We start from the raw sequence: 21739 nt of genomic DNA, 5'->3' as shown, positions 1-21739 counted from the left end.
TGTTTGCATTGTTCTTCAGGGAGCGCTGCACTCCATGCCCTGTGCTCCGGGAGCTAGCTAGCATGGTGGCTTCTGTCAGAGGGGATACGTTACAGTTAATGCCGTAGATCTCAGCATCACCCTAATGGCCATAGTGTCCGTTTGCACATGTGGAAAGCAAATGGAGAAAGTTGTGAATTAGCGTGTCAGCATTGGACATTAAATGACAAATGACTGACCTAGGGATATGAGTACCACCCTGCATCCCACTGCTGGCCAGAAGCTAGGCAGGGTTGTTCCTGGTCGGTCCCATGAATGGGAGACCAGATGCTGCTGGAAGTGGTGTTGGAGGGCCAGTAGGAGGCACTCCTTTCTCTGGTCTAAAAAAATATATTTCCCATTGCACCAGGGCAGTGATTGGGGACATTGCCCTGTGTAGGGGGCCGTCTTTCGAGTGGGATGTTAACCGCGGTGTCCTGACTAAATTCCCAATCTGGCCCTCATACCATCGTGGCCACCTAATCATCCCAAGCCTCCAGTTGGCTCATTCATCCCCCTTCCTCTCCCCTGTAACTATTCCCCAGTCATTGCTGGAAATGAGAATGTGTTCTCAGTCAACATACCTGGTAAAATGATTCCCGTACTAGTACAGGAATGTGGAAAGTATGCCATTATCATTCCAAGAGAGCTATTGTGCTTGTGGTGGGGGTTTAGGGGATGATATGTGTGAGCTGTGTTACTTTTATACAGTATTATAACTGTAAGGAACTTTTGCCATGGACTGAGGAGGAGACGTTGTGAAACCGTTTTGATAGTCGGTAATGACCCTTGCTAACCATGTATGGTTTTCCCAGTTGCAGTAATCTCCTAGCTATGTATTTGATCTGTGTTCTAGATCTATTACAGGGCATGTCACTCAGGATCCCTTCTCTGTTGAGTTTCTCTGGCAGAAAGGGCAGGGTCTTGTCAAAGGGATTCATTGTGCAGGGCCCTTGTGCGCCATGCAGGCCCATGGTCCAATAGATAACCCTTGTTTGTTTCTGCGCAGGCCTGGATGAGGCAGATGTGAACCCGAACAATGGCTGCCCCTCTGAGAAGGCGGCGGCGGTGACTGACTCCACGGGCACTGAGGGGCCCAGCAGCTCCTGGAACGAGACCAGCACAGCTGATGCTGACGATAGCGCCGTGCCACGCCCCCACCTGGTCCGCCTCTTCTCCCGAGATGCCCCGGGCCGCGAGGACAACACCTTCAAAGACCGCCCTTCTGAATCAGATGAGCTACAGACCATCCAAGAGCACAGCGGAGCGGGATCAGAGTGCGGTTCAGAGGATCAGGATCTAGACTAAGTTTGTTTCTTTGCTCTCCTTTCTCTCTCTTAATACCCCCTTCGTTCTTACCTGAGAGACAGAACCCCACTTACAGAGATACTAGCTGCACTACCCAACCCAAACCACTGACATGGCAACTGCAAGCTCCTCTGGACTGTCTAGCCTGGGAAGGAAAAAGAAGGCCCCTGGCCTTATGGATCAAATTGGGAACTTCTTTGGAGGGGACAAGAAGAGGAAGAGCAAGGTGAGGAAAGGAGAGAGTTTGATTTGTTAGAAAAATACACCTCTAATGTACCATGGTTCATTTTTGTGTTCAGCCTTAAGTTGAGTGAGTGACTGTCTGATTTGTGGTTTTGGCAGATTGTGAGCTGCAAGAAATGTGTCAAGTTTTTGTTTCAATTTGCTACGATTTTACGTCTTTAAGAAAATAAAAATCATGTGATCTACCAAAGTTTAAGACATTCACCTGAAATGTGCTTATTTGCGATTTAATGGCATTGAAAACTTCATTTAGACACTGGATAACTGATATGGGTGTGGTTTGAGATTGGTGTAGTCTTTAGAATAATTGTTTTGTAATTGTTATTTTATCGTGGTACTATCATTAAAATTGTACATTTTATTTCAGTTAGCGCTTCCAAGCATCTGCGGTACTTATATGGTCATAAATATATCTAAAACTGGAGCCATTTTAAAGTTGTGTATCAGGTATTTTTAAGAGAGAATAATGATTCTGCTGATTTCATGGGGAAATTTGAATAAATGTCAGCACCCTTACTAAGATGTATTTTGGGAGAGACTGTTATGATTGTTAGGCTACCAATTTTCCTGATTTATTAGCTGTTTGCCATTTTAACTGTGGATGGTCCATGGTGGAGAACTATAACCTAAATGCCTTGCATGGACCTCCATCGGGTGTCTTCGACTAGGATTCTCTCACTCCTTCTTTACAAAGACAACTCTAGATCATAATATTGCACATAATCCAACATAAATAATATAATATACCATAGAATAGGAAAAAACATTTATCTACGCTAAACCTTATCCTATATGGGTTTGTGTAGAATTCAAGATGCTGCGTTGTGTAGTTGGAGAGCAGGTTCAGATAATATATGTAATTTAGCAGACGCTTTCATCCAAAGCGATTTACTCTGTCATGCGTGCATACATTTTAAGTATGGGTGGTCCCGGGAATTGAACCCACTATCCTGCCGTAGCAAGCACCACCTGGACCCAGATGTGTGTGGATAACTGTTGCGGTACAGTGGGAATAATTGTGCCCACATTGCCTTGTTTGTCTCGCTCTCTTTCTCTCTCTCTCTGTGATGTGCTAATGCTAAATCCCAAAGCCTCTCCTTGAGCTGGTGACAAGGGATGTACTGTAGATATCAATTGATATAACAACCCAGTGCACATTTCAGTCAGCTTGCCACTGTTTGTGTATCAGTTGTCAACTTTGGAAGCAGAGGAAAGTCTAACACACAACTTACTGTATATTACTACAGTTATGTGTTGACGTTGGTACAGTGTATTGAAGAGAGAGTCCAATGCTGTTATGTTTTCCAGCTCTGTTTTAGTCCACTCTGGGGATTTGGAGTTAGTTCCTCATTGGTTCAGAGAGGAGAATGGTAGTTTCAGATGATCATCCAATAGGTTGCAGAATGTGGTCTGACAGTCGAGCCTTATAACAACTTCAGAGAGGACAAAAATCTTATGACTTTTGCATATAATTAAATCCCAGCTCAAAGTAATTTTTTAGTTTTTTTTTTCAGTTTCAGAATGATTTGGTTGTGGGAATTGTAGATCAGATTATTTCGCATTTTAAACAACATTGAAATGTACTGCTGAAAATGTCAGTGTTTTTGCCTGTCAAAATTGAATGAACAGAATTATTGTAAAAAGAGGCAGTATTAGCTTTTTTAAAAAACATCTATTTGTTTGAATGTCATTGTCACCGCTCTGCTCTTTCAGGAAATCGTTTTCTACATCAGAGCAGTTCGTTTATGATTAAAAGAAACATGGAAAATATTTTTTACCAAGGGGGTTGCCTTCAGATTTGTGATAAGTGTTTTTAATTTCAAATATATGATACCTAACTCTCTGTTGCCTCAAGCATCATTTTTTTTTTCCTGCACTGATCAAAGTTTGAAAAAGGATTAAGCAAGTTAAACATTTTTATTTATTCTTAAAGGTCCAATGTAGCCGTTTAAAAAAAAATCTAATATCAAATCATTTCTGGGTAACAATCGAGTACCTTTACTGTGATTGATTGTATTCATTTAAAAGGGTAAAAGGAAACAAAAAGAGCAAAGAGTAATTTCTCAAGCAAGAATTTAGCTAAGACTGTGTGGGAGTGGTTTGAGTGGGGTGGAGCAAACTAGCTGTTATTGGCAGAGGTTTGGAATGCTCTTTCTTATTGGTCTATTAACTAATTGCGGTCAATTAGTAATTAGTAAGTCTGGTAATCCCAACAAAACAGGCTTAAATTTCAGGATGTCATTTCAAACAGCTTTTAAACTAAAAGGGAATTGTCATAATTTTCACAATTTCACAGTATTATTCCAAACTCATGTGGAAATATACACTGAGTGTACAAAACATTAGGAACACATCCTTTGGGGGGTGGACTATTCTTGATACACACTGGAAGCTGTTGAACGTGAAAAACCCATTACAGTTCCTGACATACTCAAACCGGTGTGCCTAGGCACCTACTTCCATATCCCGTTCAAATGCATTTCAATTTGTCTTGTCCATTCACCCTCTGAATGGCACACAATACTACAATCCACGTCTCAAGGCTTTTAAATCCTTCTTTAACCTGTCTCCTCCCCTTCAAGTGACACAAATAAGAGCAGGTGTTCCTAATGTTTTGTACACTCCGTGTATATAAAACACAGGGACATCACATTTTTGACTGCACTGGGAATGACATTTTATAAAAAATAGTTTATCACAAAACATCAAATAGGTCTGACGTTTTCAATGCATATTTTCCATAGAAACTCAGCATTAGTGGCCATGTCCATTACAGTGTTGAAAGAATGACATGTATCTGTATCAAATGTCGCTGTGTACTCTTGAGTATGTTCGAGTCATACATTTATAGTTGCTTTCAACTGGTATGGGAGCCTCATATTCATTATCTCCAGCACCAAACCAGTCTACACATGTAAAAACGGTGTGTTTCTATGATCTGTGGTTTAAAAAAAATAAGACGATAGGTCCTAAAAATATACAACTCTTCTCATGGTCACAGGGTAGGATTTAAAAAAAAATAAAAGTGATTATCGAAACCTGCAACGAGTCCCCATGTCACTGTGAATCTCATGCTGTTTGAAAATCACTGTTTTTAAAACGTTTGTCATTGGGTAGAACTTATTGACTTTATATTTGTTCCTAAACAACGTTGAAATGAGCGGTTTTTCACATATGTAGACACTGGTAGTGTGCTGGAGATAATGAAAATGAAGTTGAAAAGTGGTAGATTTTTTTCACTGCAGTGGCTAAACCAGGGTCACAGTGTTTGTTGGTAGTCTTAAACACATTTTCTTTGACACAAAAGTATACACCTCACATGGTTATGGTCTTTAAAAAAACAAACCGAAGACATCTGTCCCACGTCAGATATAGAGTTGAAATGTATTACATTTTGAGTTTGCGTCCCAATATTACATTTTATATACATCACTAAAGACTGAAATATAATAAAACTGTTTGACATAGACACACCAGATTTGCCTCGTAATTTTATTTATTATTAATTATGAAATTCTGAAAATATGGATAACATTCCACCCATGACGCCACTACTGTAGGTCCTTTGACTGCAGGAAAGGGCTACTGTTATTGACAGATATGAACGTTCACTATTGAGCCATTGATCCTTTTACAAACTGGAATTTGCTCTTTCTGTTCTTGTCTTGGTTTCACCTTTTTTTTTTGTCTTTTCATGAGTTTATTCTGGTTTGAAACTAGTTCATGGGAATCTGCATGGTGATGTTATATTTTTCTTTAAGGTATCACCAAAAAACGAAGACAAAACTGGTTTAACCTCAGGAACTGAAGCCAATTTGTTACCTGTCAAAGCTGATTGATAATCCCTATTATTCAAAAAGGGGAAGACCTTATGAGACCAAATTGATGGGTAAATGAGTGTCTATGTGCAGTCACCATGGAACTGAAACCCATGACAGGAAAATAAGCTCATTTAAATATGGGGTCTATTGGGTAACTTTGTGAGAACGAGTTTTGCACTCGTCCTTGGACTGAGTACCAATCTGTTTGTGCCATCATGCCAAAAAAATGTTTGCTTGACAAGGAGTGGCATGATAGCAGAAGCAGACTGATACCCGGGCGAACTCAAACCCAGTGTCTTGGCCAAAAGCGTCTTAGAGCTGATCTCCTCTCAGGTTCACTGGTGTCTTTTACTGAGACCTGGTTCAAATACTATTTCAGATCATTTCAAATACTTCAGCTGCGCTTGATTGTGCTTGCCTGGCGCAATGGAACCAATAGAATAGTCGCCAATGTGCAAAACCTGGCCATCTGGAACTCTTGGCAGACTAAAGCAAATGTTGAAAGTATTTTAAAGTGTTTGAACCCAGGCTTTCCTTTACCCTGTCAGGAACTGTGTGTGTGTGTGGGAGTATGTTTGATCCCAGGGTGGATCCATGGATCCCATTCGCTGATCTCTTTTGTAATGCTTTGAGATATCCAACCGATGCTTGTATTTCCTGGGAATTGTAATGACCGACATCTGCTCCTGACCTGATCCTGTTCTGAGCTTTTGGATAAATGGTATGATTAAACTCTCTTAACAACACCCACCCTGAGCAGCGTTTTTTTTGGGGGGCTTTTGCATTGTTGTTTTTATTATGTAATATCACTTTTTTAACAACCCTCCTCTGATGCAACAGGCGCAGTCACACCACAGAATGTTTGGAACGAAAGCATAACTGGTCACGATCACACTGATTTGAGCGTAGTGGTTATCGCTGATTTTCACATTGTATTATCTCAATCGGCGACGTTGACTGACAATTCCGTTTCGATCCGGTCTAGCTTGAGGAGAAACCTCTCCTGCTGGGATGAGGTGGTCTATGCTAGGAATAGGCTATGGAGAATCTGGCCCAGTTGAAGAGGGAATGGAATGTTCATCGTCAAAACTATTCCCAATTGATTTGTCCTTTCACTTATTGAGTGGATAAGTCCACACTCTGCAGTAACAGCATACTTGTCTAGATGGGGCTGGGAGAAGTGTTGTGTAGACTTAATGGAATTACGACTCCGACTCTTAGCTCAGCTTTTATTAAGTAGCTTAAGGCCATGTAAAAATGATTGTTGTCATGCCAAACAGTCTGGCCTCACCTCGATCTCCATATCTGATCATTCTGTCATTGATGGGCACAGTGAGAAGTTAAGTCGGGTTTGGCATGACAGTGACCGTATGGTTTGGCAAGACGGCGTTAACAAATCTAGGACCGGGTTCATTTGCTGAATTTTTCTTTTGGAAATTCGTCTTTAGTACTGTCTGCCTTTTATAATTTTCAGGTGAATAAAAGTGATATTTCAGTCAGTTGTATTTGATGATTTTTTAAATTGAAAGTATTTTTTTGAATTGGTCTTTAATTGAACATCTTGGAAGGTTAATCAAGATCTAGTAAATCAGGATAAAACAACAGTTTTTATTTCTTGTTTTCATGTTGTATTCTGTTTAGCAAAGGGACAAATGACAGCTATTTTCAAAATCAACCTGAATACAAAAATGAAAACAAGAAACTCTGTCTCACTTTGTCCATCTCACTTTTTGGAGACCTCCAGTTAAGTATTGCCATTCATAACTGAATAAGAATAAGGACTGGAATCACCAATGAGATGCGACTTGTCATTGAATTCATTAGATGTGCCTCATGGTCAAAAATGAAAGAGTCAATCCCTTCCTTGTTCTTAATTTTTTTTTAATGTGTATATTTGACAAAATGTAAGACATTCATAGTGATAGCCAGAGTCAAGTTAGGGCAGTCTCATTTGCATTTCTTCTAAGGTGTTCGTACTTGAGAGTGACACAAGGGACAATGGAAAAAGAACCTGAACTTCCTCTGAGCCCTACATTTATTTGACATATAGTTGCCGTTTTTATTTATTCAGAGTTGATGAGAACTGAGGAGTGTAGACCATACCTTCTATTAACTTACTTAGACAAGCAGGGTCTTACTAGATGTTCGGTCCAGTACCCTGGTTTTGGATGGTAAGAACCAGTTCAGCTATGGTTTAGCAGATTTGTAGTCCACAACTTTGTCTTACTGTTGTCAGTGTTCGGGAATGACCTAGAGCGCCACTGCTTTCTAATATGACACTTTTGTTGTAAACGGTCAACCCCTTTGAGGTAGTTGTCCAATTCCTGCTAGCTTCTCCTAAATAGTTGGAGAAGTTTCAGCACAGAGACAACTGAAGAGGTTATCTGGCAGAAAGACTGTCCTCCTGAGACTACCAACTGTCAAGTGGATTTCACTCCAAAGGAGTCAGTCGGTGGCTAGTGGATCTGCAACCCGGTGAGTCTTATTAACCAATCGCCGACTTGTCTGTTATGACACTGACGGACATTGATCTTTGTGATCAATCAAGACCCAAGTCAAATGTAAAGCTGTGATTGGATTAAGAAGGAGCATGCACTGTATATGAATAATTGTAACGTATGGTGTGTGGATCTTTCACCTATTGTGGGTAAGACCTATTCATTTGACAGTGGGCGGTTTGTGATTTGTGTGTGTCCATAATGACTCACACACTGTCTCGATAGGATGTAGTGATCACTATGTGGCCCTCCTATCCTCCTGCTCCTTCATAAATAATACATTATTACAATTAATTTATTCTGGAATAAATTATTGACCGTGGTCCATTTTTGAAGGAGTCAGCATCTGTCGAGGTTTGACCTGCACCTCTGAGGAGAGAGGTTTAACACTAATTAAATCCTCAGGGAGGTGTCCTATGAGTCCTGAATACTCTCTCGACCTGGGTTTAGGTGACCTTGTTCTTCACTGCAGGAAACTTTTGGTTACACTTTATTTGACACGTCACTATGACATAAACATGAAGGTGTAAATCTGGTGTCAAACCCATTCACGACTGCAGTTATAACGTATGACTGTTGTCATGATAGAGGTAACGTCTGGCTTTATGACTGTACTGGCCTAACACCCCTGGATAACAGCCTCTATGTCAGAGGTGAAACGAAGTGTCAAATTAAGTGTTACCGAACTTTCTCTATGCCGGCTGGGCTGCCACGCTAGCAGCTAGCTGAGTTTAGAAATGATGAACGGACGTCCACCGCTATGTAAATCCAATCACGTATGTTGAGGATGAAATGGGCTTTGTAGCTTTATGAAAGTTGTATGACAGTGAGGCATTTTTATTGTTTTTATTTTCCGCTGTGGAACGAGCACAGCTCCTTTGTGAAATCTGAATTGTGGGTAAATAACAATGCACTTCCGTGCCAGGAACACACACTTATCTCTCATACTCTTCAAACATCAAACAGAGAGAGAACATTCCCTGTATCCATTCCTCCCTCCCGACACAATAATCCCCCGCTCGGCTCTATCCTGAAAGGACCCTCCTTGCGTCAGAATGCCGTTGTCCTTTGAACACTCCTCGTGTTGGAAAATCAAAACCGATACTGACAACATCCATTGCAAGATGATTCAGTAAAGGACATATGAAGATCATAACTGAATATTGTGATCCTTCTTTACAAATATATCAAACGGATTCTAAATTCAGAATTTAATCGTTCAATGTCTCTCTCGCTCTAACTTCTCTCGCTCCACTTTCGGACTCAACTTTCTCTTCCTAACTCTCTCTCAGGCTACTCGATCTCTTGAACTGTATTTAAGGGGAACATAAGTGGAAAGTCTGTGTGTAGTACCTAACTTTGATGGGAATATGTGACCTCAAGTCAATGTTCAAAATAAATCATTCCTAATCAACAGCAGGACCGGGTTCTGCAATGGCAATCAGTACTGAACCCCTAGCTGTGCATCCCAAACGACACCCTATTCCCTATACAGTACACTACTTTTGATGGGCCTTGGTCAAAAGTAGCGCACTATATAGGGAATAGGGTGCCATTTGGGACGGAAACCCCAGTTGTCTCCCTTTTGGTGACAGAGCTGCTGGAACACACAAAGAATAACCGTTGAGTCATCCAGTCGCAGCTGTGAGGCAGATCAGTTCTTCACAACAACCACAAGTGGTGAGATTAATTCACCTGTACCAGCTCCAGCACAAACACAATGAGCATTTGGTTTGGTTGAAAACAACTTATTTTCCACGTCTTTTCAACTTCTTTTGCTCATAGGGAACAAACTGACCGACCAACAACCATGCTACCTATTGGCTATTCTACTGAGCATCTTCTGTATTCATAAATGTGTTGGATATTATCATCCAATTCCAATAGTTTGATAGGGTTAGAGGACCCGGGGCTAAGAACAAACACATTTTCTATGTTAATGTGTTTATTTCCTGAGGTCATTGTCTGCTTGAGTCTGCATCCATCCAGTCATCTATCCATCCATATATGGGCAGAAAAGACAGTGAATGAAATGCAATTGGAAGCACTAATGAGTGTATTATATTGTGAACGATGTACAGGGGTGAAAGTTTGCCTTCTCATTTTGGTAAAGTTCTTTCATGGGGATAATCGCAGTGATTCAGTGAGCGCCTCAGCCTCTCCAGTCTCTTCACTCGCTGACATGAATGGGGGCATAAAGGTCCCCTCGCTCTCACTCTACAAAATACCACAGAGAGAGAGAGGCACTCATTAGGATGAAATGGGTTTCGCTATATCAAAGGATGTTATTCACAAACATACCCCTAAATAGCCGACTGGGAATAATCAGGGTTATTATTGAGAAAATGACAATGAATCATTGCAGATTCACACCACTTTAATTAAGGTCCCAGTTGTGTGTCTAGAAAGTACATGTTAGAGCCTATTGTGAGGGGGGGGGGGGGGGGGGGGGGTGCGGTGCTATTTATTCAAGTTCAGGACAATGAGAAAGAGCTAATTTTGCATTCATCCCTATCCAATCCTCTAAAGGTTTATTTGTCTGAACTACTTAATTGTATTGATCTCTACTTAACTTCCCCTTCAACAGCATTTAGTGTTGATATTTATCACACTTTGCAAAGATCCAAAACATTTCTTACTGACTTTATTAATTAATTTATAATTCCTTCATCCAGTTAGTTTTTAATCACTTGTTTTCAGTTTGAATGAGTTTTGGACGGGCGTTATCTGTACGCCTACGTGAGTCTGCTGTGAATGACTCGGGGGGGCTTGTCTCAGGTCCTCTGTGATGTAAGAAGAAGCTGTTCTACAGCCCCAGAAAATATGCTCCAGCATCCCTGGTGTTTGGCAATATGCCACCAGCTGTTTCCAATTCTAACACCTTTCAGGAGCTGGAGAGTGGAGGCAGAGTAGAGCCTGGTCTGGTTCAGGGAGCACACTTTCTTGTTAGGTTGTGTTGGGCTATATGTATTCCCGCTGTGCCTTTATAATGTTCTTCCATCCCTCCCTCCTTTCCTTCTTCCATCACTCCCTCCTTTCCTTCCATCCCTCCCTCCTTTCCTTCCATCCCTCCCTCCTTTCCTCCTTCCATCTCTCCCTCCTTTCCTCCTTCCTCCCTCCTTTCCTCCTTCCATCCCTCCCTCCTTTCTTTCTTCCCTCCCTCCCTCCCTCCTTTCCTTCCATCCCTCCCTCCTTTCCTCCTTCCATTCCTCCCTCCTTTCCTCCTTCCATCCCTCCCTCTTTTCCTCCTTCCATCCCTCCCTCCTTTCCTTCCATCACTCCCTCCTTTCCTCCTTCCATCCCTCCCGCCTTTCCTTCTTCCATCCCTTCCTCCATTTCTTCCAGGGTTCCTTCCGTGGCCTGTCCTCCTCTCCTGCCAGACCTGCCAAGGCAGCCCCTAAGGGAGGGGAGAACGCTGTTGTACGCCTCTTCAGAACGATCGTGAGTCACCCCATTTGCATAGTTTGCCTACTATTGTTGATGTTTGACTTGTTGATATGAGGGCGGCAGGTAGTCTACCAGTTAAGAGCAGGTAGCCTAGTGGTTAAGAGCAGGTAGCCTAGTGGTTAAGAGCAGGTAGCCTAGTGGTTAAGAGCAGGTAGCCTAGTGGTATAAATAACTTTAGGCCAGTTAACGAAAGGTCACTGGTTCGAATCCCTGAGCCAACTAGGTGAAAAATCTGTTGATGTGCCCTTGAGCAAGGAACTTAACCCTAATTGATCCTGTAAATCGCTCTGGATAAGAGTGTCTGCTAAATGACTCAAATGTAATTGTGTTTCTAAAGGTCTGTGTCACTCTCTCCCCTCAGGTGTCCCCTGCCCCTCCTAAGTCTAGGGTGAGACCCATTTACCTTACTCTTTGTCATTATTGTCCAATTGAGGAGTTGGTTGTTTTAGTCTTTGGATGTGATTGTGCATTTGGCTTTGTTAACATATGATGTCACTGAATGTCATGTACTGTATGTCACTGAATCTGTGCTCTCTCTGATGACGCGAGCGTCTGCCTTATTCTGCTATGCTCGACCCTGGATGTGGACTCCTCTTCTTGCTGCCTTTGCTCTGAGTAAGACCTGAGTGTTTAACTTTCCTTCCCTCACCCCTGTGTCTCACCCCTGTCTGTTCCCTGTCTCTGTCTCTTACATGTCCTTGTCCAGTGGACGGCAATGACTGCGAAACTAGGCCTGGTACGTGGTTAAACGCTACAGCTAAAGAAAGCTAAGAGAGAAATCCCAGGCCGTTCCTTAAACAGTATATTCTGTAGCTATTTTAAGGCTTGAGAGCTTGTTCTAATCCAAGCGTACATGCATAACGCCCTCATCAGTTTTTCTCTTTTATTAAATGTTTTGAGTGGTTTTGTTTGGCAAGCTCTCTGCCTCCGGCTCAATTGAATATCCAGTTCAAGTCGTTTTTCCCTTTTCGGTATGATAACCAGCAACTTAATCCTGCTTTTTCTTATTCGCCCTGCTGAATTTGAAGTCTTGTCCTCTTCTCTTGTGCGTGTGTGTCAGTGGTGGCTGCTGAGGGGAGGACGGCTCATAGTAATGCCTGGAATGGATTCAATGGAATTGTATCAACTGCATGGAAACCCCGTTTGATACCATTCCATTGACTCCTTTCCAGCTATTATTATGAGCCGTCCTCCCCTCAGAAGCCTCCACTGGTGTGTGTGTGTGTGTGTGTGTGTGTGTATGTTGTGGATGTTATGAGTCACACATAACAGCTAACACTGTGTGGGGGTAAAATAAGTGTGATAAGGGATGAGACCTTTTAAAGCTCTTCTCTGAGGTAAGGGATCTTTAAATAACCCTTTGAAGTGTCCCTCCCCACCTTTAATTCACCCTCATGCATGTTTATTGTGAACAGTTCTCAGTCTATTCCCCCTGTGAGAGTCAGAGCAGCCACCGCTCCGCTGTTACTGAGATTGCATTTTCCCACGTTTGATTTAGAAAGCGAAACGCTTCCACTTTGATTGATGTGCTCCACTGCTTCAACGCCACCGCAAAAAGGAGACACTTTTTGATCTAGGCTGGTTCCAATACTGCATGTAAAATTTCACTCCGTGATGCGCGTCACTGACTCAATAGCCATCTCTTCTATAACCTCGTCACCTGCTGGCTTTCAATTGAGCTCGGGGACGAGGCTATTTGCTTCTGTTGTTTTCACACAACATGGTGTTATCAGAAAACCTGGTTTTGTACTAAACGGCCGTGCAATACTCACGTAAGATATGTACATATGATGTCGCTTTTTAACCTGGAATTAGTCAATCATTTAGATGAACAAAGACAGAGATGCAAAAGCACAGACTGGGCCACCATGCTAGGTGACAACAACAGTGTCTCCTGGTGTCTTACCTCACTCCTGCTCTTTTCCAGGGGTCTCAGAAGTCAACAGGATCCGCTAAGGCAAAGAAGGCCGGTGCAGGAGACAGCGGAACCCTGTCCAAGATCTTCAAAATGGTAAACTAAAAAAACGAAACCCATTTTTAAGTGACAAAAACGCTCTGATCTGTCTTTGACAGTAACATGAAAAGGGAATATCCCATTATATAATTCCCTTTGTGTGTTATTGAAACTAATTCCAGAATGTGCGCTTGATTAAACAGATGGGATCTCTTTCTCTTTTATTCCTCCCTCCTGTCTCTCTCTCTCTCCTTCTTTCACCTCAGTGATGATACCCAGCACTCAGTGAGTAACAGATGAGTCACGAGCGGCAATATATATGTACTCTTAATTGCTATGAATTTATTCAACGTTGATACGCTAAGGTGACACCTTCCATTGCCTATCATACCACCAGCAGAATAACTGCAGCTTGAGACAGCCTCTAGACAGTGATAATTACAGTGTCTGGCTGATGCTACAGGCTTCATGCATTAAAGAGTGCAGTTTGATGTCAAAGGTAGTGCTATTTTTGGCTTGGATACGGACATGTAGCGCCTAACATAATTGGCTGCTTACTCGCAGACAGTGACCTTGCACCTGTGGGCCTACACCTGGCTGTGTAATGAATGGATTAGAAACAAGCTTTCGGAATAGTAGTCCTGCTTACTCTTAATGGCTGTTCTAGGAGCTGTGCTAACTGCAATGGGATATGCTTAGCAATTACAATTGTGGCATGTGGTAGCTTTGCTTACTTTGCCGATGGCTTACGCGACTGCATAAGGTAAGCCAAGCTATTATGGAAGTTCATTCTTTCTACAACTAGGATATTGCCCTTTTCATTACATTGACCATCTGGTTCATGCATGTGTGTACCAAGTACACTGTATACGATACTGGGATGTATTACTACACAGGCAGACTTATACAAGAGGTTTCTCTCTGACCTAGTAGGCCACACACAAAGGCAAGGCAGACACACTTATGTGCACTTGAGTGAACATTTCCTGACTTTTCAAGGAGCAGCATAGTACCCCGATGTGTTCCTCTCAAACAGATGACTGAGGTGTTTGAACAGAGAGTATACCCTCCGTATGAGATTTTAGGTATTTGTTGCTACAATCGGCAGCATCCACTATTGACAGACTCTCCCTGTTTATTCCAGGCCACGTTTCTCTCTCTGCTCCCGCTGTAACGCGACAGGCTCTGAACTGGAGCACATACTTAAGCAGTGCACCCACTTACTGTAATAAGCTGTCAGCAACAGCTGACACGCTCCCTAACAGTAGAGAGGGAACATGTGCATTGTTGAGCAATGGCACGCTGCCCGTCTCTCTCCTTCTCTCTCTATCTCAGTCTCTGCCTGTCTTTGTCTCTTTTTGTCCATCTTCTGTCTCTACTGTGTCTCTTTTGGTCTCTGCCTCTCTTTCTCTCTGTCTGTCTCTCTCCTTCTCTCACGCTCTCCGCTTATCTTTCTCACCTCTCCCTCTGCCGATAGACTCACGTTCTCCTGTGAGTATTGACTCGGAGAGCTCCTGCATTCTGAGAGGCTGTTGTTTGTCTCTCCTTGCGTTATCCATGGCATGGTGAATGCTAATCTCTAGGACATGCTCTGGAGGTCTCTGGCAGTTTTAATTATCCAGTCTGGCCCAAGCTTCAGATACAGTTATTTTAATTAGGCAGAATAGGCACAGGGAGCATATGTTCCCGTAGGTACAGTCAGCACACTCACAGTGGGTGTGTTGATTAGCAAGGCAACCAAGCACAGTCATCTTCAGCATATCCTTCAGTAGGCCTACTTTTAAAAATGTTTAGAGTATCTGTATATGTTCACGTGCTCCCTGCATGGTGTCTTTGCTAGCTGGATTATGTGGCATTACGATAACTAAAAGATGACGAAGACGATCAAAATCTACAAATGTGTGGGTAAATAGACCACCAAATCTTCTCTTCTTCGTTTCCCCACAATCTCTCTGCCTAATTGGCGCTAAGCTAAAGCCACCATCTCTAGCGCTTCTGATTCCTCTATCTTGAATCATTATCTGGGGACGGACTTTTATTTCAAATGTTAATTTGTGTGGTGTTTTCCATTCTCAAGTTCTGTTACTGCTTTCTAATTAGTCTGTTTCGAACCGATAATGATTTTAAGCTCAAATTGCTGTAAGAATGGCTCAGAGCTTGGCCCGTTTTCTCCCATCTCCTTTTGTTTTAGGAGATTTAAAGGCTTTGTACGTTATGGATTATATTCATTCCAATAGTTCTCCGTAAAGAATTGTCTCATTTGTATAATCTTTGTTCCGTTCCAATCCTCCCCTCTTTCTCCTACTTTTATATCCCCACGAGAAAATGCACAATCTATTTTTAGGGAATGAGCTTGGTACAACACGTCATTGATCAGTTTTGGCAACATGCACATTTGAACTGGGAGATGTTTCTTTTTAAGGCATAGCCGAGAATTCACAAAATAAACAATTCTGATAATACCGAACTCACCCACTTATTCTAACCAAACAAAAGTACACAATGCTCAAGGCCACATAGACTGTACGACAATATACAGCTGGACATGTGTGTGCGAATGACAAAAACAGTCCATTTCCTGATTGTTATTTCGTCTCTCACTCTCTTGCAGGGCACAAGCCGGACTGGGTCTCTACCCAAAAAATGAGGTCCCCTTTCAAGAGCACAAAGGCAGATGTCAAGAAAAGGGACGCAAGTGGGGGGAAACAAAGAAGATACAAGAACAGATCTTTGTCGACTCACACACCTCTTCTCCCTGCTTTTCTAACACTTTCATTTTATAACTCAAATGCCTCCCCCACCGCACCCGGCTGGTAGATATAGCGACACAATCTGTGCCTCCCCCCCACCCCGCACCCTGCTCCACCCTCCTGTGCAACCATCTTGGATGTGAACTGTTGCTGAAGTCATCCGGACCCCCTCTTACAGCCTAAAGGACCCCTGTCATAGCTTTACAGTATCTGTGTCTTCATTTCTATTTCTCTGTCTGTCTGTATAGTCGTTTAACAAGGCTGGCTAACTGGACCAGACCTGGCTGAAGTAGCTTAGGTCCAATTGACCTGGCCCTGACCGCTTGTGGTTGTGAAAGTATGACCAGGTCTGGTTCTGGTTCAGAAACGAGTGATTATCTGTCTTGTCATGCTCGTCTTTGCCCACCCCCACCCCACCCCCAAACCCCACACACTCTCCCATTTCTGTACACCCTGACATGAATTCATAGCTAAGCATCGTCTTACTCAGTTGGTCATGTGTTTGTATGTCTCCCCTCCTGTATCATCAGTGTAAGTGTCCTGTCTTAAGTGTTGCTGTCTTTCCATGTTTTTACATTAGGGCTTGCTGTGATCTTCGGTGGTAAAATGACATCGAGCTACTGAAAGCTGTTAACCTACTAAAAGTCTCTTGTCTGTAGTATCCACTGAATTGTAGACGTCAATCATTTCTAATGTTGTTTTCATTTGATTTCCAGTACATGTAGATTGATTATGACACTAATGGGAGTTTCCCCATCCAGACACAACTGGGATTCGTCTAAAGTGCACTGTTTTGACCGTTGAAAAGCCAGACACTGACTGCTCTGAAACCAAGCTCACGCTGGACCTGCTACAAGCATGGCATTTCCAACGGGGGGACAGATTCAGACCCTTCCCCCATTAGTGTAGACTAGATTCTGTAGTCTTCAGTATCTCTTGCTTTATATATCTATCAAAGCACTGCACACAATATGAATACAAAAACAGCTAGCTAAGCAATGCCATTTCTGACTGCCAAAAACAATGTGGTGTGTTTACTCTGTGTGGATATTAAAAGACCAACACTGTCATAAAGGTGCTCGTTATTTAACCGTGTAAAAGCATAAACGTTATTAAAAAAAAAAGATGGATATAGAGGACGTGGAGTTTGTCGACCAAGGCACGAGCGACGAGTTGCATAAACTGCTTATTACTGTCCAATACCCCCCCCCCCCCCCCCACACCAGTGTCTTTCCTCAATTTGTTTAAAAACAAACGTGTCATCTGTAGCATTACTCTGCCTGCCCCCGTCGCCCCTCCCCCATGTCTTAAAGTGTGTGCGCATTTTTGTATGGGTCCTGTGAATGAATGTAAATTAAACTCTTGAGACCCTCATTGTTGTATCCGTAATAAAAAAAAATGTACGACCAGCCACTTACCTAGAAAAAATAAATAAAGCATTTAAAAATCATAAAACCGTTATGGGTCTCCGGTTGTTTGATAGAAGTTTAAAAGTAGTGTACACAGATGCAAGGTACAAGAAGTGATGAAACATTCAACACTATCTTTATTAAGGTCAGGTCATTTGAAGCAGACTCATAACAGAGCTGCATCTCACTCCTGGTTCCCGAGAGTAATTGTGTTTGCATAATCAAGGAAAGGAATGTAATAATGCCTCAATGTGGGGGAAGCGACATTTGAATTTATAGAAGTTGAAAGAAGTCATGCTTTTTCCATATGCTGTGAAAGTTTAATAACTCTGGGACTAATGAAAGATTGAGGGACAGAAATGGGTTTTGACAATAGATTTTTCATGTGCTAGATACAAGGTATTGATGCAGAGACATACTGAGATCTTCAAGTATTACAGAAAATCAAACAGATGAAATGCAATCAACTTCACACATGATTTCTAAAACAATTGGCACACATTAAATCTGTAAAAAAATGAATGGTTTTATTAATTAAATACTTTTCAACATTACAAAATACATTCCTGACAAAAAAACAAAAACACTTAACAGCTTATAGTCTGTAAACTGGTTCAGCAATTGACAAAAAATGAATTCTTGTTCACAACCAATTTGATACGGAATCCAAAAATATATGCAATCTTTCATACACTATTTACATTGCAAAATAAAATATCAGATTACAAAATGGCTGTGCATAAGCTTACAACTAAATTACAATTTCATGCAACACATTGTGAATGTGGAGAGTCAACCCCTGAAGCCCTCATACAGCAGCCAATAACAGTGGTATCACAGGTCATCATCATTGTCAAAATTACAGGCATAACATTGAAGAAGAGAGGGATCAAATCCACACCAAAACCAAGGTTTAAATACTATTCAAAATCATTATGCTTGATCGAGCTTGCCAGGCACAATGAAACCTATAGAGTAGTCATGTGCAAAATTGCATTCTGCAAACCCACCCATCTGGCACTCCAGGCAGACTAAAGCGAATGATTTCAAAGAGTAGCGTATTTGAACCCAGGTCTGATCCATATGAATGACCCTTAGCACTTTATATAGTCTCACCATTCAAGGCTACCTTTAACTTTATGGCCCAAAAAAATCACCAAAAACAAAACCTTTAGCTTGCCTTTTAGAAAAGGGTATAGGAGAAATATGCAAAAAAAATAATGTGATTTTAAAAAGAAATGTATTTTTCTGGTGAACTGCACTCCAATGTGTGTGCCTGTTAAAGCACAGCTCAATTGTCAAAAAGTTAATAGTGGGCAGCCCCAGGAGCACGGGGGAGATGGAGTTCCCCGTCTAGAAACAACCCCTGCACCCAGCCCGTTATATGCTAAGTGTAGATCTGAAATGATTGGATAGGAATAAGCAATAAGGCTAACGTTTCATCCAGCCTTTCAGCGGGAAGTTCTCACACTTGTAATAGGTAATATGAAGCAGTTTGTGACTGACTACTGCTGACGTAAAAAAAAGGCTTTAAAAAAAGACATTATATTGATTGACTTATGGACTGCGGATCTACAGGGGTGCCTAGAGAGGGTAGGATCTGTTTGTGGATGGGGCTTGTGAGTGGTTGTACTACTCTACAGGGAGACATGAACCAGTACCGCAGGACTGACAGTGCAGCCATGCAGATCTATAGTGTTTGCTCCTCTTATTGGCAAACAGAGTAAACAACAGTCTAGGAACAAACCGCCGGTAGCCTACCTCAGCTTGCTACAGCCCCGACCGGTGAACTGTACTGGGAGGTCAGCGTCTTGATTACCAAATGGCTTATTGACTAAAACGTCTCATAAGGGACTCGTACTAATGAGATTCAGAGCGCAGGCTGATTCAGCAATTTAAGTACCAGTTCTCTGCCTTTAAAGGGACAATCCGCCACTGATTTGGTCAATAGCTGAGGGATTGGGGCAGGAAATTTTTTTAACCATTCTCAAATTCATGAGACAGAGCTATGGATGCCAGGACTAAACAACCATGATATTAAAAGGAGTTTTAACCATGTTGAGACTATAAAATGCTTATTTATTTTAATGTTATTTTTGTAGCAGTCACAGATTGCCCCTTTAATGCATATCTGAGGACAATAGAAAAAGGCAGAAATAGCTGCTGCTAAGCCAATGTGTGTAGGTACAGCCGCACACGCTTTCTGTTTTCAGTATTTGATTGGCAACATCACCGTGGGTATGCTATAGAAAAAGTGCAGAACTGTCCAACTCAATTAAAAAGCTGTTGGTGGTGGTGGTGGGGGGGGGGGGTGATCTGAGTGCTATGTTTTTCCACACCTACTTAGTAGTAAAATCAGTGCTTTGTATCATCAGTGCACAGACTCCTGGTAAAGAGTCTATGCTGGGATGAACCGGGATAGTAAATTCAATTCTGAGTTGGGATCTAAGGGAAGACGTTGGGAATGCCACAGTGCCAGTCTCCAGAAGACTCCTGGACAACCTCTTCCATGTCATTCAACTCAGGAGGGACATCCACTTCCGTCTCTGTCCCCTGCTCCAAAGTCATCTCCTGGGTCCGATCGAGACCTGTGTCCAAGACAAAGACGGAGAGATAGACAGACAGAGACACACAGAAAGAGAGAAGGAGAGAGAGAGGAAGAAAGAGAAGAGAATGAAAAAGAGAGGACAGAGTGAGAGGGACAAAGTTACTCATGAACATTGCTGTTATACTGGAGAGAGAGTGTCAAGGGAGTCTCAGAGTTTAAGAATGGAAAAAAATACAGTACAACACATTTATCACCTGTGAAGTAAGTTAGAGGAAGGGGTGAGTGACAGGTGAAAGTTTACCAGAGCTCTTTCTCAACTGTCAAAAGAAAATCCTCGCCTTTCGATGCATTGATCTGGAAGAATTGACAAGGTGACAATGAGTCAGCCTGAGGAGGACGAGTTGCCTTCAGCCATATTGTTTTCCCCAAACTGTGCAGATGAGGAGGTGGTGAGGACAGACGTTTTAAGCAGTCGAGACAGAGCCTTTGTGTCCGGGATCCATCAATAGACATGAGAGTTAGTTCAGCAGAGGACATTTCCTTTGTACTAACCATCAAACGTTTAAATGGAGGTATACAAAACCAAATAGGCACAAACGGGAGAGTGCGTCACAGCAAGGGTCCATAATTAAGCCCATTCTATCTATTGAAAGAACTCACTTCATTTTACTGTCTCTCTCTCAGACGCTCTCAATAAAAGAGCTATTGTGAATCAACCAAACACATGTCTGCAGGTGAACGTTTGTTAGATTTCGCCTTGGAATTTTTTGTTGTTGCTAGCCTTCTCCTATAAAGACTGATGCTCGCACTCACCCCCCACATACACAGACAGTGCCTGGATACAGCCCTTAGCCGTGGTAGATTGGCCATATACCACAAACCCCCAAGGTGCCTTATTGCTATTAAAAACTCTTAACCAACTTAATTAGAGCAGTAAAAATACATGTTTTGTCGTACCTGTTGTACACGGACTGGTAAACCAAGGCTGTCAGCCAATCAGCATTCAGGGCTCGAACCACCCAGTTTATAATGAGTATTAATCAATTAGCATGTCAAATGAAATGCACAATAATCCTGTGTTAAAGAGCCCTGTTCACATATTTACCATGGAATAGGAAGGGCTATATATCACAAAAAGTTAGTGACAGGGTTGCAATATTTCAGATAGATCTAACACCAACAACAAACACAATAATGAAATGAAAATGCCAAATTCTTTTCAAACGTTTGCCACCGCAATATGCTTCACAGTGGGGATGAGGTACTTTTCTGCATGGCTATCTTTCTGTCTACGCCAAACCCACCTCCGGTGATTGTTTCCAAAAAGCTATATTTTGGTCTCATCTGACCATAGAACCCGGTCCCATGGAAAGTTCCAGTAACGTTTGGCAAACTCTAGGCGCTTGAGTTTGTTGTTTGATGACAGCAAGGCTTTTTTTATGGCAACCCTCCCACACAACTTGTGGTTATGTAGGTGGCGTCTGATCGTAGTTTTGGAGACTTTCTGACCCCAAGACCCAACTAACGTCTGCAATTCTCCAGCCGTGATCCTTAGAGATTTTTTGGCCACTCGAACCATCCTCCTCACTGTGCGTGGAGTCAAAATAAACACACGTTCATTTTCCAGGCCGATTGTTAACATCTCCAGTTGCTTTAAACTTCTTAATTTTTGCCCTGATAATGGAAATGGGCATTTTCAACCATTGAGCTACATTCTTATAGCCATTTCCTGATTTGTGCAGC

At 42.1% G+C, this 21739-nt stretch overlaps 3 protein-coding genes across 16 annotated transcripts in view; 2 read left to right on the top strand and 1 right to left on the bottom strand.

Moving 5' to 3' along the window:
* LOC149985100 (myelin basic protein-like) overlaps positions 1–1587 on the top strand; it is a 53342-nt gene extending 51755 nt beyond the window's left edge. For all 3 annotated transcript variants that reach the window (XM_090199472.1, XM_090199475.1, XM_090199485.1), the window contains one exon: positions 1028–1587. In XM_090199472.1, coding sequence (XP_090055598.1) covers positions 1028–1326 — 299 coding nt within the window. In that variant the 3' untranslated portion in view covers positions 1327–1587. The remainder of the gene's footprint in view (positions 1–1027) is intronic.
* On the top strand, positions 1415–17494 carry LOC110489653 (myelin basic protein). Of its 10 annotated transcripts, none has more exons than XM_036948297.2 (7): positions 1415–1552; positions 11234–11329; positions 11697–11723; positions 12042–12071; positions 13272–13346; positions 13556–13574; positions 15901–17494. In XM_036948297.2, the coding sequence occupies exons 1-6, from the start codon at positions 1439–1441 to the stop codon at positions 13556–13558; spliced, it is 345 nt and encodes a 114-aa protein (XP_036804192.1). In that variant the 5' UTR covers positions 1415–1438; the 3' UTR covers positions 13559–13574; positions 15901–17494. The 10 variants fall into 10 exon arrangements, 8 of the variants coding, with proteins under 8 accessions (XP_036804192.1, XP_036804180.1, XP_090055675.1 ...); XM_036948285.2 differs by having other exon boundaries at positions 13263–13346; XR_016486591.1 differs by lacking the exon at positions 12042–12071 and having other exon boundaries at positions 11697–11950; positions 13263–13346.
* Positions 17495–17961: 467 nt separating this feature from the next.
* Positions 17962–21739, bottom strand: part of LOC110489640 (zinc finger protein 236) — a 106740-nt gene continuing 102962 nt past the window's right edge. For all 3 annotated transcript variants that reach the window (XM_036948247.2, XM_036948253.2, XM_036948250.2), the window contains exon 32: positions 17962–20036. In XM_036948247.2, the coding sequence (XP_036804142.1) occupies positions 19894–20036 (143 nt within the window). In that variant the 3' untranslated portion in view covers positions 17962–19893. The remainder of the gene's footprint in view (positions 20037–21739) is intronic.

This window comes from Oncorhynchus mykiss, chromosome 2 (assembly GCF_057628025.1).
Source record: "Oncorhynchus mykiss isolate SJ-2025 chromosome 2, ASM5762802v1, whole genome shotgun sequence".
NCBI lineage: Eukaryota > Metazoa > Chordata > Actinopteri > Salmoniformes > Salmonidae > Oncorhynchus > Oncorhynchus mykiss.
This window is presented reverse-complemented; position numbering and strand designations above follow the sequence as displayed.